This window comes from Cucurbita pepo, chromosome 1 (assembly GCF_057944985.1).
Source record: "Cucurbita pepo subsp. pepo isolate OVF chromosome 1, ASM5794498v1, whole genome shotgun sequence".
Lineage (NCBI taxonomy): Eukaryota > Viridiplantae > Streptophyta > Magnoliopsida > Cucurbitales > Cucurbitaceae > Cucurbita > Cucurbita pepo.
Genome location: NC_141798.1, coordinates 4345646 through 4358882, shown reverse-complemented (window position 1 = coordinate 4358882; position 13237 = coordinate 4345646). Strand labels below are relative to the sequence as shown.

Here is a 13237-nt window from a genome sequence, read left to right as displayed (position 1 = left end):
AGAGAGAAAAAAAAAATCTATTTATTTATATTTTTTTTAATCATTCAATTCTCGTGAATAAATATTAAAATTGAATGATTATAAATATTGATGTGATTATTTTTGCTGATTAAATTGTTGATTAAATTGCAAGTTTAAATTACAAGTTTTTGAACCAAAAAAAATTATAATAAGTAGATCAAAATAGGATTAAGAAAATAATGATTAGTATCCATTATATTTTATGTAACAAAATATGATGTGGCATTAAAATACAGATCTATTATCTAAATCCGACCAACTCAATAAGAATTAACCCACCACTTGACAACTGGTCTCTTATGAGTTCTAATTTAAATTATATACACATACTACCTATAGGATACTACCTTCCATACCATTAATCACCCTGAGCTAAACAAGGTTGTGATTTCTTAAGAGCATCGGCCGTTGTTTCATCATTGTTTTTTAAGGTTTCCAGAAGCTCATCGAAGGCATTACTTAGTTTTCCGTCCATGGAAGGAACAGTCTTCAATGAGCTCAGAAACTCTTTCAGCTCCTCATATCTTCCATTTTCAGATAGCCATCGCAGTATGCTTGATAAGACGCTAGGTTTGGGCCTCCACCCTTTGTTTTTCTCTTGTACAGCTACAGCTTCCTTCATGCACTTGAAAGCTCTCTCCGGGTTCTGCTTCTCCAAGTACCCTGCTGCAATAATGCCCCAACTATTGGGTGGTGGGATCCTCCCATCACTGATGATGTTTTGAAGCATCCTTTCTGCTCTTTCAATTAGCCCCCTTTGCGAGTATCCGATGAGAAGAACATTCGGAACTCGAAAATCATAACACTCGCAAGATGACTCCCATTCCTTGACCAATTTCTCAGCTTCCTCAAGAAACTCAAGCTTAACCAAACAACCCAACATGGTTATATAATCCCTATTGACTTGCTTCTTGCACTTCTTTTGGAGAGCCCACAGTCTCATTACTTCGTCTTTACGTCCCAGACTGGTGTAAAGTGAAATGAGGTGATTGAAGCCGAGAGCGTCTTGGTTGACCTTGTCCTCGCATTTCCCAAGGTAACTCATTGCTTGCTCGTGCATACCAGCCTTTATGAAAAAATTGGCAACCATTGAATAAGTAGTCCAGTCCATAGATATGTTAGTTTGACTCTCCATTTCTCTCAAAACCTTCAGCATACCGATTAGATCAGACCTAGCTCCATAAGAACTGATGCAAATTCTATAGCTATAATTGTCAGGAAGAACACCATTCTCCTTCATTTCAGAAAGTACATTCGGAACTTTATCGACCTGGCCAGTGTTCAAATATAGACACATTATATCATTGTAGCAGAGGGGAGAGGAAGCAAAACCCATCTCTTTCATCTTCTGCATATGGGAAAGGGCCTTATCTACAAGGCCTTCCCTGACATAACAATTTAGAAGAGCACCATAGAGTTTACCAATTTCCTCTTGGTTAGAAACACTGCTGAAATAATTCTCTGCAGAATCGAGCCCCTGAACTCGGCCGATCAGATCAAGCTGTACAGCAAAGTCTCTAGTTGTAAAGGAAAAAAGTCCCTTGCTACGCATCCATTCAGACACCTTCAATTTGAATAATCCAAAAGAAGATCAAATGATCAAATATCCAGAAATCTTATAGATATTTCAAAAATAAGATCTAGGATTGATGAAAAACCAAATGGGAAGAGAGCAATTTAGGACATCAACCTAGTGCTAAATAACATGAAACTTTTCATTCTCTAGTGAAACTGCAACTAATGCATTACAACTGCTAGAATCATGTTGAAACACCACAATTAACTTGACTGCATGTGATTACTTCAGAATTCAAAACGCAAACTTCCAGTTTGTTGCCTTCGTCCACAATATTTTCATCAATCAATCGATTTGAGAATCCTCTCTCAACATCATTCATTCAATAAAAACACACGAATTTTACTCCATCCAACAGACATCATGTACAATACAAACATTCCTTCAACGGGAAATGGCAAAAGATCAAGCAGAAATTAGAGTGTGTTATTCAATTGCGCTCACCTCAAGGGCTTGGCCATACCGCCGGCAATTACGAAGGTCGCGAACGATTCTCCGCATCTCAAAGTCCTTGATCATCCTGCCTTCCTGAATCCACTGATCAAGAATCGGAACTACACTAAGCTCAGGAGAACCGAGAGGACTGATCCTGGCGAAGAGGTTTCTTCGGTTGCAGGTTCGTCTCGCGCTGTATAATCTCAACGCTACAAAACAGAATGCATCTGTCTCCGTTCTTGCCGTTCTCGTGTAACCTGAAGAAAAGCTCCTCAAGATTTTGAACATTGCCAATGCCGCCGCCAAGGCCGGAGCTCCGGAATCCTCCAATTTCAGGAAAAAAAGGAAAAAAAATCGAGTTTCGACAGTTTTCAGCGCCACCTCCAGCGTTTGAAATAGAATAAATAGTTTCTAGGGTTGTAATCGTACGTCTCTATAAACATCTTTTATTTATTTCTCACTTTCATGTCTCAACCATTTCCAGTTAATTTTTTTTAATTATTATTAAATAATTCATCTCCAAGTGATTTAAAAAATAAAATAAAATAAAATAAATCTAATTTTTGAACCACCTTTAAGTTAGTAAGATTATTTTAATTTATAGCTAGTATATTTTCCTTTTCAACAAATTTCTTTCAAATGTATTTACATCAATATTATGTAATTAAAAAAACCAATTGAAAATTGAATTAGATGAGCAAAATTTAAGATAAATAATTATTATTTTTATTTAATATATATATCACTTTCGGTATTAAAATTATTTGAAGTATAAAAGATTTGAACAAGTAAACATATTCTTTCCTTAATATATTATATTCTTATTTGTGACTAAATTTCAAAATTATTTATAGGATGTGTCATAGCATGTCGTAATTTGAACATTACATAAAAGAAATATTAAATGATAGGTCTAAATAATAGATAAATCATGGAAAATTAAGGTGGAAAAATTATAAATTCAATATAATTATTGTTTTATATCGTTATATTATAATGATATAAAATTCACCGACTATAATTTCAAGAAGAAAATAAACTTAAAATCAATTTTAATAAAAATAAGTAAAAAAAAATGAATGATCAAACATGAAGGTTCGAGCCCTAAGAAAACTGAACCATGGAAGAAAACGTTTGTCCAAACCTCCAAGAGGAAGGAACCACATTGACAAACTCCAATGTCCTCCCATCTATTAGAGTAACCTTAAACGACATTCTTTGGTTTCGAAGGTCGACATTGGCTTGCCAGTTTGCCCCCCAATTACGATGCATGGGCATCCACGTCCTCGTCCTCGACCCTTTAACCCATGCAGCCTTCACGTCGCCACTGCCACCAACGTTCGATATCATCACCATGTTGAAGTTTGATTGTCCTCTCAAAGTGAATCGAACTCCTCCCTTCCTTCTACAACTTACCCTTTAAAAATACAACATTTAAAACTATATATTAAAAAAAATTGAACGTTTTATTTAAATTTCTACCAACTTACTAAATATTGTATCATGTTATACCTCTTGTAAAGGACAGGGACGATCCCTTCGTTGCCTTGGCGAGCAATGGTAAGAAAGGCAGGTGACGACATGTCGAAGTGCGCGCGAGGTGGGTCGCACCAGCCCCCGTTGTTATTGGAGGGGCAGAAGTTTGTGGCGGTGATGGCGACGGCGCGGCGGCGGAGACACCACTTGGGGTCCACGTTGTAGTTGCAAATTACTAGGAAGCAAGCGCCGCAAGCCTCTCCTCCTCTGAAAAGTGCGCCGCTCACCGCCGCCGTGTTTATTCCAAATCCGGCATGAAATGTATTGTCGTAACCACATGCTCCTCCTGATTAATAAATAATCACATAACTTTATTACAATATTAATATATTATTTTCTTATATATATATATATATATATATATCAAGAAAATGATTAAATGGCATAATGTTCAAATATTAAAGTTGATTGCCAGATATGTATGATTAATAAATTGTGCATTTTCTTAAATTATTGGAAACATGTGTACTAACAATTTTCTTAATTTTAGAGTTATATTTTTTTTTTTAAATCTCATTTAATAATTATTTCATTCAAAGACTCACCAAGGCTAGTAGGGTTTTGATCAGCTCCATAGAAAGTTGCATGAGCATCAAGCCAAGCACCACCGTCCCCATGGACGAAGGACCCACCGACCACCATGAAAAACAACGCATACAAAACCCAAACAAACCCACCATTCCCATAAACCATGGCTACCATCATGTAAATTTTCCCGAGAAACAAACAGAAAATTAATAAGAACAAAAGGGAAATTATAAATGTGTACGTAGAATGCTAATGTTATGGCTCCATTTATAGTGGCAGAAAGGAAGGTTGTCGGTGAAGGTATAGAAATATATATATATATATATATATATAAACTGAGAACGCGGTTTTGGAGATGAAGATCAAAGTACAGAGAGATATGTACGGTTACGTGTGAGAATGATCAGACAGTGTAAGAGCAATGGCATGTGAGGTTTTGAATCTTTTGTTTTTCTCTTACTTAATTTTGTCGGTGATTTATTACCTTAATTTCCAACCAATTCATCCACATGCAATTCTTTTTTTCTTTTTCTTTTTTCTAAAAGAACTATATTAGGTAATAACGTATAACATTTCCTTTCTTTCCAAGAGGTTTTTTAAAAGTTTCCTCTAATCTCTATTTTCTAAAACTATTTTTTTAAGAACGGAGGCTGTCAAATAGAATCCAAGTTTGAGTTGGTTAACTTAGCTAAAGGTAAGAGTTAGTGTCAGACAATCACTTTGTGAGCTTTGAAAAAGTGCGATTGTGACACTTGGTATTAGAACTAAGTTGGCTTTGCTTTGGGCTTCCCCAGAAGACTTTATACCAATGGAGTCATTCCCTTAATTAGCTAATGCGGGACTTTCATCCACTAACACCTCCCCTTGAACAAAGTACTCTTCCCCTTAATCGAGGCTCAACTTCTTTTCTTTTCGAGTTTTAGTCATTTTTTACTATGCCTACAAGGAGCCTCAACTCCTTTTCTTTTGAAGTTTTTTATTCGACATTTGAGGATTTTATTGACATGGTTAAATTTAGGACATGGCTGCTTCTAGAAATGGAAATAGTAATCATGTATGCAACCAAGCAGTTGGGTAGGTTCCACGTTGACTAATTGGTCGAGGTTAAAGAGTAGATAGAAGTCCTTGACAGTTTCAGTATTTTGGATCTTATTTGGATAAGATTGCCACTAGAGCTAACAAAACTGATGCAATAACTGGGTGCTTAGAAGATATGTTCACCCAAGATTTAATGTTAAGGGTGGAGACTCTAGAAAACCAAGTCACTTGACCAGGTGGCTTCAAGCGTGGGAATAGCTTAGCACGCTTAAATGATCTTTGAGCAGCGCTAAACATTAGTTGGCTTAGTGGAAGGAAAAGATGTCAATCAACTTATGCTAACTATTCATTGATGATATGTTTTTTTTTTATAAATATTTTTTTATATTCAATAACCAATTGGAAATCTATTTCTTTAAAACTCTAAGACCAATTAGGATTAAATTCAAAATCTCATAACACTTGTACTAAGTATTGAAAATTCACAACTTAGATTTACATATCTTAGTTTTACCAACTACTCATATAAATTTAATTTTCTAAAAGTCTCCAAATCAGAAACAATAATTAAAAATGAGCCATATGAAGCCTATATTCATATGCCTCCTTCGAGGTGGTGAAGTTTAATGCCTCTTTATGGACAACAATAACTAGGTCTTTTTGTAATTATGATCTTAGTTTGATTTTGCAAGATTCGTTGGGCTCGCTTCTTTTCTTGTACACTTCTCAATAAAGCACCAAGAAACTCTAATCTTGACATCAAGCTATGCAGCCCTATCCTCTATGGTAAAGTTTGATAAAGTTAGCTCTCGTCTGTACCATGTGATGAGTGATTCATACATTCTAGCATACGGTTTGCAAGCATGTATTGTTTAATGCAAATACCAATACATACTAGAACTTCATGTATATTAAACTAGAAAAGCTAATAATTCAAAAAAGAAAGATGCATTCATAGAAAAGGTATTGAATTGCCATGACCAAAGAAGATACAGTTGCATTAAGAACTATTTGTAACAAACGAGGAGAGTTTATTTCCAGACTAGAGAATTCATCATTAGATATAGAGGAGAAATTCAATAAACTATGAGAAAGCAGCTTTGATTCTTTCAATACGTACTTTTTATCAGCCATCTCTACAAGAATTTGTCCATGCTATCAGTCAGAGTTGTTTTGGGAACTGCACCAATTATTGCCTCCTTCTTCTCACCATTTTTGAAGATAATGACAGTGGGGATGCTTCTGATAGCACATTGGGATGCAATCCCAGCTTCCTCATCAGTATTTACCTTGTAAAATTTAAACTTTCCTGCATACTCCTCGGATAGTTCATCAACAACCGGATGAATCATTCGGCAAGGACCGCACCATGGAGCCCAGAATTCAACTAGAACCGGTAAACCAGATTCAATGACCTGTGACTGCCAAGTAGCTTCTGAAGCAGAAGGTACTGCAACATTCGAGATACATGTGATTTGTTAAACCTCGACAAGGGTTTTCTTTTGGGGGAAAGAAAGTTAGAGAAATAAAAAGTACTTGCAGGTATATTGCTGATCTGAGAATCAGTCAGACGGAAGAGAAGAGTCAAAAGAAAACATAGATTAAAATGTTATTTTATGGATAACAAATTACTATGTGAATGTTCTAACATGAACTGAGTGCTGTCCCACTGCAGGAATTATCGCAAAAGCAAGTGATCAAGAATCAGTACAACCTATGATACAGAGCCTGAACTCGAAGTCAATTGAAAGTATCACATTCTTAATACTCAAACTAAAAATTTCGACGTCCCCACCCCATGATCTTCATAGATAAAATAAATATGTTCATGCATGTGTATATATTAGAATATAAAGGTATAGCTTAAATGCACTATTTGGTAAACGTTTTTCTATACTTAAAACATCTGTTATTCCAAATTAACGATTCATAATAACAATAAAAAATGGTGTGCAGGAAAGACAACCAACAACAAATGCTGTAAATGACTCAGAATCTCATGCCATACATAAAAGGTAAATGTTGGCTCCCCTGCAAATCAAGATGCATACACCAAAACACGCTCACTCATACACACGCAAAAGAATGGGGTTACTGGGAAGAACCAGGAGAGAGAGACGAGTAAACCACTTTCTCCAAAATTCCAAACAAACTGAGCCAGTATCAGACCAGCTCCCTACTGACGACTCTCTATAACGGCATTAAGACCCAGGCACAGCAGAAATCATATTCACAAGGGTGCACAGAATTGGTTTGTCACTCACCTATTGGGTGTCCACTGATTGACCATGGCAACATATAAACTAAAGAAGAACTCCAATCTCATATAATTTATTCTGCCCACTGAGCAACATGAAGTACATTCCAACTTAAGTTGGTATCAGAGGCACCTCTCTTCCAACTGCAACAAACCCAGAAAACCTCTACGGGAGGGATATGGAGCACTTTGGACATTTTGACCAAGTGTACATATCTTAAGCACATGAGTTAAGCTTAATTTAGTTATAGATATATGATCTCTTGGGCGAGAGAATATACCTTAATCAGTAGTTAACTCTTGCTATCCAATCTTTATGGTTAATGTAGTAATTCATTGAAATTTTAATGCTTGATCTTTCACTTTCAAATGGAAACACATTTCCACAGCCCAATTTAGATTGATTGCAACTTGCCATCCCAGGATTTTACCTTCAAATCTGTCAGGCTTCAGAGGACTAAAACATAGTAGGTGAATTACAAATGTGATCCCAATAGTTTGGAGAAAGTTAGATTTAATCCTTATGGTTTTAAAAGTTATAATTATATCCCTATTGATAAAACCTCATAAACAATCCTCCCCTTATAAATAAGAGAAGGATTGAATGCCTGAAAGTTAGCTACATAAGTGTCAAAGTTAAGTAGTTGATTGGATAAAAAAGGAATTGAAAATTGACAATTTAATGCAGCTTCTTTGAAAATTGGCTAACTCCTTTTTCATCAGTCAGCTACTGAACCCACAAAATCAACTAAATACAAAAGGTCACTTTACTTAACATGGACAACTAACTACAATATACTCGATGTGTTCGAAGCTTTTAATGGTAGACACTATTTGTGAGACTTCATTTAACGCATAAGTAGTTGCCGCATATAACTCTAGTAATGATCTAACCTACTATTTGTTAATTATACAACTTTTATCAAAACCAAACCAAACACCAATAGACACTTAAGAGTATGATCTTCATCAATTCACCAAACTTACAAGTGTCCAAAATTTTCCTTTCTTCCCTTCTCCCAAAAGCCAAACAACACAATAAAAGAAAACAACAGAACAAAATCCGAACCTATGGAAGAAGTTTCCTGACCTTCGCAGACGACTCTGCCAGAACGATGAGTAAATCTGGCATTCGATCTCGCAGATTTTATAGAATGAGAAGTGAAGCTGTGTCCGACCTTCAATGCTCTGTAGCGCGGAAGCGCGAGGGAGGTCCGACGGCCGGAGAAGGTGGTGGAAGCCAAGACGGAGGAAGAGGGAAGAGCGAGGGAATCGAGAACCGTAGCCATGGGAGGAAGGAATTAGAGAGAACGGTGGTTGTGAGTGCGAGGCGAGAAAGAGTGAAGGTCTTGGGCAAAATTTGTAGTTGAGTTTTTGGATTGACGTGGCACTGAAAGAAGTTCGAAAGTTGAGAACTTGACGTGACGTTGAGGCAGGTCTAAATACAGACGAATAGAAATGTAACGCGTGGATGACGGTGGCATTTCTAAATTATTTATGTTGGAAATGGAACACAATGTTCTACCAACTCAAACCCATGTCAAAGAAGCTAACAACAATAACTTTCATAGCTCATGTCAAAGAAGTTAAGAACAATAACTTCCATAGCTCATGTCAAAGAACTTAATAACGTTCGTCACGGAACGTAAGAACAATAACTTTCATAGCATATAATTGAGAGAGTAAGAATTGATAATTAATCACGTTTCTCACTTCGAGGCATTTTAGCTCTGATAGGTGTAGACATGATTTTGGTGACCAATCATACACTCCGTATTAACTCAACAAGTAGTAAAGTTTTATCTAACATGAAAGCAAGTAAAGTTTTATCTAACATGAAAGCAAGTAAAAAAAATTTGGAACGACATAGGTTCATAGACAACACGTCTTAGACAAACATGACCAAAACATCCGACATGCGGCCTACAAAACGTCCTAGACAAACATAACTACGATCATGAACAACCCGTTTTAAGACAAGCATGATCAAGACATCCGACATGTAGCCACAGACCATCTTAGACAAGCATTATCGTGACAACTAATATCCTTGTCAGCTAACCAGCTAGAATTTGTCATAGTCTCAAGCGTTTGAATTCCTGTGTGTCTCCTCCTTGATTACTTGAACTTGCTTGTGCATCTCCATATTCTTTGTCTAAACAATGATAGCATATTGCACTCGAAGTTGCCCAAATGAGCTCAGCTCACATGCGTTCAGTGAGCTGTCTTAACAATGGGCATCTGAATCTCCATGTTTAATGTAAACAGAAGAGAATAGGCACCTGGGTTCCCAACTCCAAGTATCATAATTTAACACAACAAATTAAAATGAACCTAAGCTAACTCATTAATAAACAAATTTACTTCAATAACTATACAAATAAATCAATATGTCACAAATATCAGAAACGAAGAGCTAAAAGATATAGTTTGAAAAAATAACAGCATATTTTGTTCAACCCGATACCAATTACAACTACTAATAACGAAAACGAAATTGTTATCAATTCGAAAGTATAGCTTTCTTTGGTTAATCTTAATTAAGAAAGGTTCCTTTCCTTCATAAAAGATTCTATCTTTTCTACATCTCCAGGAACATCAACACCGTGCGCCTCGTGGTCGACCTTAATCACCTGCAAAACAAAATGACAGTTTCAACATTGGGGCACCATACCTTTTCACAAGTGAAAACACAGAACTTCTTTCCCAGATAAGATATGAAACTTGGATCGATTATCATTAAGCGTACACTCGTCTCCATCCAAGTGTAAGTTTAAACACTTTTTTGAAGAAATACTTTTGATAAAAAAGTTTCCATATTTCTAACATTTGTTCTTTAAAAAAATGCTTTAAATAACAAATTTGTTTGGTTAACTATATTAAAAAATGATTCCATTTCAAAAGTTATTCTAAACGCACTAGAAGAACAAAAATGCCTGGTTTTGTAAAGTATACAAATTTCCCAAAAGTGGGAAAAGATGCTATGTACATAAGAAGTTGAGGTGTACCTTCATTTTGTAGCCATGTTCTAACACTTTTAGCTGTTCTAAATCCTCTTCTAGTTGCAATGGTGTTGATTGGAGTTCAGGATATATACTTAAAAATTTCGAATCAAAACTCTGGAAAGGAAAATAGAAGAAAAAGGAATGTTCCTTAAGTCTGGCATTACAGCAAAATGAATTCATCTCGTATACAATCCGTTAATACCTGGATTCCAAGATGAAGTAAATAAGGATATTGAAGGTTGACCTTTCCTGACCTGCATCAATGAATTGATGTAACTCATTAAATTTCCTGACAACTCGAACCTATCTATAATGGACGCTGCAACCTGACCTCGAACTGGAACGATCAAATAACACAAGGGAAACCCAAGATGGAAAAGGAAATCTTACTTGTTGAAAGGGATCAATCCTCTTGAGAAATAAATAGCGTATCCACGATTATCCACTACGCACTTCACGCGATTGGGGTCGAATGCATCTTCAGGTTTTAAGGATGTCACTGCAGTGCTGAACACTGCATCCGGGGCAGCCTGCACACCATACAGAACAAGAGCTTGAGGGGAGCAAGTTCAAAACTGTCCATTTATTAGTATGGAGTTTTTTAATGCAACATCAAACTTTCAATCCTGCCATTTTAACCAAAAAAGGTACGAAAACATTCACCTGTAGAGCTTTAACAATGCCATCGATGATCTCTGGTTCGATAAGCGGCTCATCTCCTTGGATATTTACAACGATATCGTATTTCTTCTCCAGCTTCTGAAGTGCTTCATTACAACGTTCAGTTCCTAAAGTAGTTTCATACTGAAAACAATAAGACTTCAATACTAATCTAGCGATTGTTATATAATAATCACAGTGCTTACCATTCCGGCAAGACTCTGATGTCATTACAACATCAGCACCAAATCCTTTACAGCATTGTGCAATCTTTGCATCGTCGGTTGCTACAACTGGAAAGATTTCAAATCGAAAGGTAAGGATGAGGTACGCATAAAGCGAGAAGAACAAAGCACACATGCTTACCAACACAATCCAATGTAGTAGCCATTTTTGCCCTTTCCCAAGTTCTCTGTAGAATATGAATTTCAGAGGCATATTAAAATTTTGGCAGATTCAAAACACGAACAATATAAAAGCATAAGCCAATGTCGTAGGCTTCATCACTCGTACTGCAAAGTAAATCAACATCCAACACCAGAAAAATGTTGATTTAATGACTATTAGCTCTTTAGAAAGATAAACTAAGATCCGAATGATCTATGATGTCAGTTAAACCATAAAAAGTACAAATCTACAACAGCCCACCAGCCAATGCAAATCAAATTCCATCAAATACAACATTCTATGGAAATAAATACAAGAGTTGAAAGTTCAACCTACGAGAACTGATCCAACCGACATTATAGATCCTTATAATAGACATAATTGCTTCCAAAAAATAAATATTGAATGAAGCCAGAGGATTCAATTTTAGATTTGGTATGAAAAACTGATGGTTTGATTGATTTACTTCTCCTTTCTTTGGGATAATCTTTTCTTAATAAATAATATGAAATTTCAAAATAGGGGAAGAAAGCCGAACCAGAAACAAGAGATTATAAAGGACTTCTCCAATTGAAACAAAGAGTATTTGAACTGTAAACATTTACACTAAGAAACTATCAGAATAGTTTTCTTTATTGTTGACGATTCTATTCTTCCTCTCAAGCTAAAGATGTCAACATAAATCTATGATGAATTGAAGCCAATGGATCTTATCTTCTTTCGGGAATGTGTGAGCCACTAAAATTGAAGAGGAAATTGTTGATGTCCGTGAGGAGAAGACAATGGAGCATCCAGCTTCCAAAGTTTCTAATGCCTAAAAAGCAAATGGATACGGAGGAATTTTGTCAATTCCTCTCTAATTCATCTCCAGAAAGCCTACTTAAAAGACTTAAGCAAATATAAGTTATAGTTTATGGTAGATCCACCGCATAAAGCATAGCTTTCACATCAACAATGAAATTGAAACGAACAAAACCCAGATCAGATATGAAACAAATGAAAATTTCCAGCAGTATAAATCGAACTTGACAGATCCAGACACAGCACGAACAATAAAGTTGAGAATGATAATCAATTGAACTAACCTGGATCATTGGCTTTCCGAGAATCTCAACGAGAGGCTTCCCCTGGAACCGTGAAGAGGCGAATCGGGCGGGAATGATTCCGACAACGCGGCTCCGAAATTTTCTGGATCGACCCAAATAAGCTCGAGCTCCGATGGCGGCGCCAATTGTGATTCCGGCAACAATCCCATGCACGATCCAGGCTTTGGCACTGCCGAGGTACCCGCCTGATGATGAAGAGGAAGAAGAAGAGCAAACCGACATGATCTCCCGCTACGAGTGGCTCGTTATTGCACTGACGCCAAGATTGCTTGGGCTGTTGGTTCCCACCTTTTTTTCCCTTTATTTGAAACAAACTTTTTTTTTTGGACAAATTTCCTGAATAAACGTTAAATTTCGATTAATTAAAATATTATTTTAGTTCTTATATTTTGAATTTAATTTATTTTAATTTATATTCATTCTTTTTTATTACTCTATTTTTAATTAGAAATAAATCTTAAAATTAGTTCTTACCCTTTACAAAAAAAAAAAATAATAGCTAAATAAAATTAGTTTTTATTGTAACTAAATAAAATTAGTTTCGGTAATGGTTATAAATGATTTGATCCAAATATTTTGTATAGAGACGTATGAGTAAGGATATCTTATATAATGAGTTTATATAAAATTAGCCTATGAAACATTTAATTTCCCTTTATTAGGCTTGTCTATGAGCGTTTGTCCTTTA

At 35.9% G+C, this 13237-nt stretch overlaps 4 protein-coding genes across 5 annotated transcripts; all 4 read right to left on the bottom strand.

The window, feature by feature from the left end:
• Positions 1–189: 189 nt before the first annotated feature.
• Positions 190–2454, bottom strand: LOC111805239 (pentatricopeptide repeat-containing protein At4g21705, mitochondrial). The gene is made up of 2 exons (XM_023690214.2): positions 2042–2454; positions 190–1585 (listed from the first exon to the last, which is right to left on the bottom strand). The coding sequence occupies exons 1-2, from the start codon at positions 2318–2320 to the stop codon at positions 380–382; spliced, it is 1485 nt and encodes a 494-aa protein (XP_023545982.2). The 5' UTR covers positions 2321–2454; the 3' UTR covers positions 190–379.
• A 523-nt stretch (positions 2455–2977) lies between these two features.
• On the bottom strand, positions 2978–4535 carry EXPA12 (expansin 12). The gene is made up of 3 exons (XM_023683432.2): positions 4114–4535; positions 3545–3854; positions 2978–3449 (listed from the first exon to the last, which is right to left on the bottom strand). Exons 1-3 carry the CDS (start codon positions 4271–4273, stop codon positions 3137–3139), a joined length of 783 nt encoding a protein of 260 aa, XP_023539200.2. The 5' UTR covers positions 4274–4535; the 3' UTR covers positions 2978–3136.
• Positions 4536–6085: 1550 nt separating this feature from the next.
• On the bottom strand, positions 6086–8774 carry LOC111799921 (uncharacterized). Of its 2 annotated transcripts, none has more exons than XM_023683444.2 (2): positions 8461–8774; positions 6086–6584 (listed from the first exon to the last, which is right to left on the bottom strand). In XM_023683444.2, the coding sequence occupies exons 1-2, from the start codon at positions 8678–8680 to the stop codon at positions 6271–6273; spliced, it is 534 nt and encodes a 177-aa protein (XP_023539212.2). In that variant the 5' UTR covers positions 8681–8774; the 3' UTR covers positions 6086–6270. The 2 variants fall into 2 exon arrangements, with proteins under 2 accessions (XP_023539212.2, XP_023539221.2); XM_023683453.2 differs by having other exon boundaries at positions 8482–8768.
• Positions 8775–9764: 990 nt separating this feature from the next.
• LOC111799906 (3-deoxy-manno-octulosonate cytidylyltransferase, mitochondrial) lies at positions 9765–12851 on the bottom strand. Its single transcript, XM_087122533.1, has 8 exons — positions 12529–12851; positions 11423–11468; positions 11263–11349; positions 11060–11184; positions 10787–10926; positions 10599–10650; positions 10400–10510; positions 9765–10024 (listed from the first exon to the last, which is right to left on the bottom strand). The coding sequence occupies exons 1-8, from the start codon at positions 12769–12771 to the stop codon at positions 9932–9934; spliced, it is 897 nt and encodes a 298-aa protein (XP_086978659.1). The 5' UTR covers positions 12772–12851; the 3' UTR covers positions 9765–9931.
• Positions 12852–13237: the final 386 nt, after the last annotated feature.

Coding starts and splice junctions, on each gene's coding strand:
- LOC111805239 (XM_023690214.2), bottom strand. CDS start 2,320: ATGTTCAAAATCTTGAGGAGCTTTTCTTCAGGTTACACGAGAACGGCA. Junction 1,586..2,041: donor GGTATGGCCAAGCCCTTGAG/GTGAGCGCAATT, acceptor TTCAAATTGAAG/GTGTCTGAATGGATGCGTAG.
- EXPA12 (XM_023683432.2), bottom strand. CDS start 4,273: ATGATGGTAGCCATGGTTTATGGGAATGGTGGGTTTGTTTGGGTTTTG. Junction 3,855..4,113: donor TCAAAACCCTACTAGCCTTG/GTGAGTCTTTGA, acceptor TTTATTAATCAG/GAGGAGCATGTGGTTACGAC. Junction 3,450..3,544: donor GTCCCTGTCCTTTACAAGAG/GTATAACATGAT, acceptor GTATTTTTAAAG/GGTAAGTTGTAGAAGGAAGG.
- LOC111799921 (XM_023683444.2), bottom strand. CDS start 8,680: ATGGCTACGGTTCTCGATTCCCTCGCTCTTCCCTCTTCCTCCGTCTTG. Junction 6,585..8,460: donor TCAGGAAACTTCTTCCATAG/GTTCGGATTTTG, acceptor CGAATGTTGCAG/TACCTTCTGCTTCAGAAGCT.
- LOC111799906 (XM_087122533.1), bottom strand. CDS start 12,771: ATGTCGGTTTGCTCTTCTTCTTCCTCTTCATCATCAGGCGGGTACCTC. Junction 10,927..11,059: donor GCATTGTTAAAGCTCTACAG/GTGAATGTTTTC, acceptor TATGGTGTGCAG/GCTGCCCCGGATGCAGTGTT. Junction 10,025..10,399: donor AACATGGCTACAAAATGAAG/GTACACCTCAAC, acceptor TTTGTTTTGCAG/GTGATTAAGGTCGACCACGA.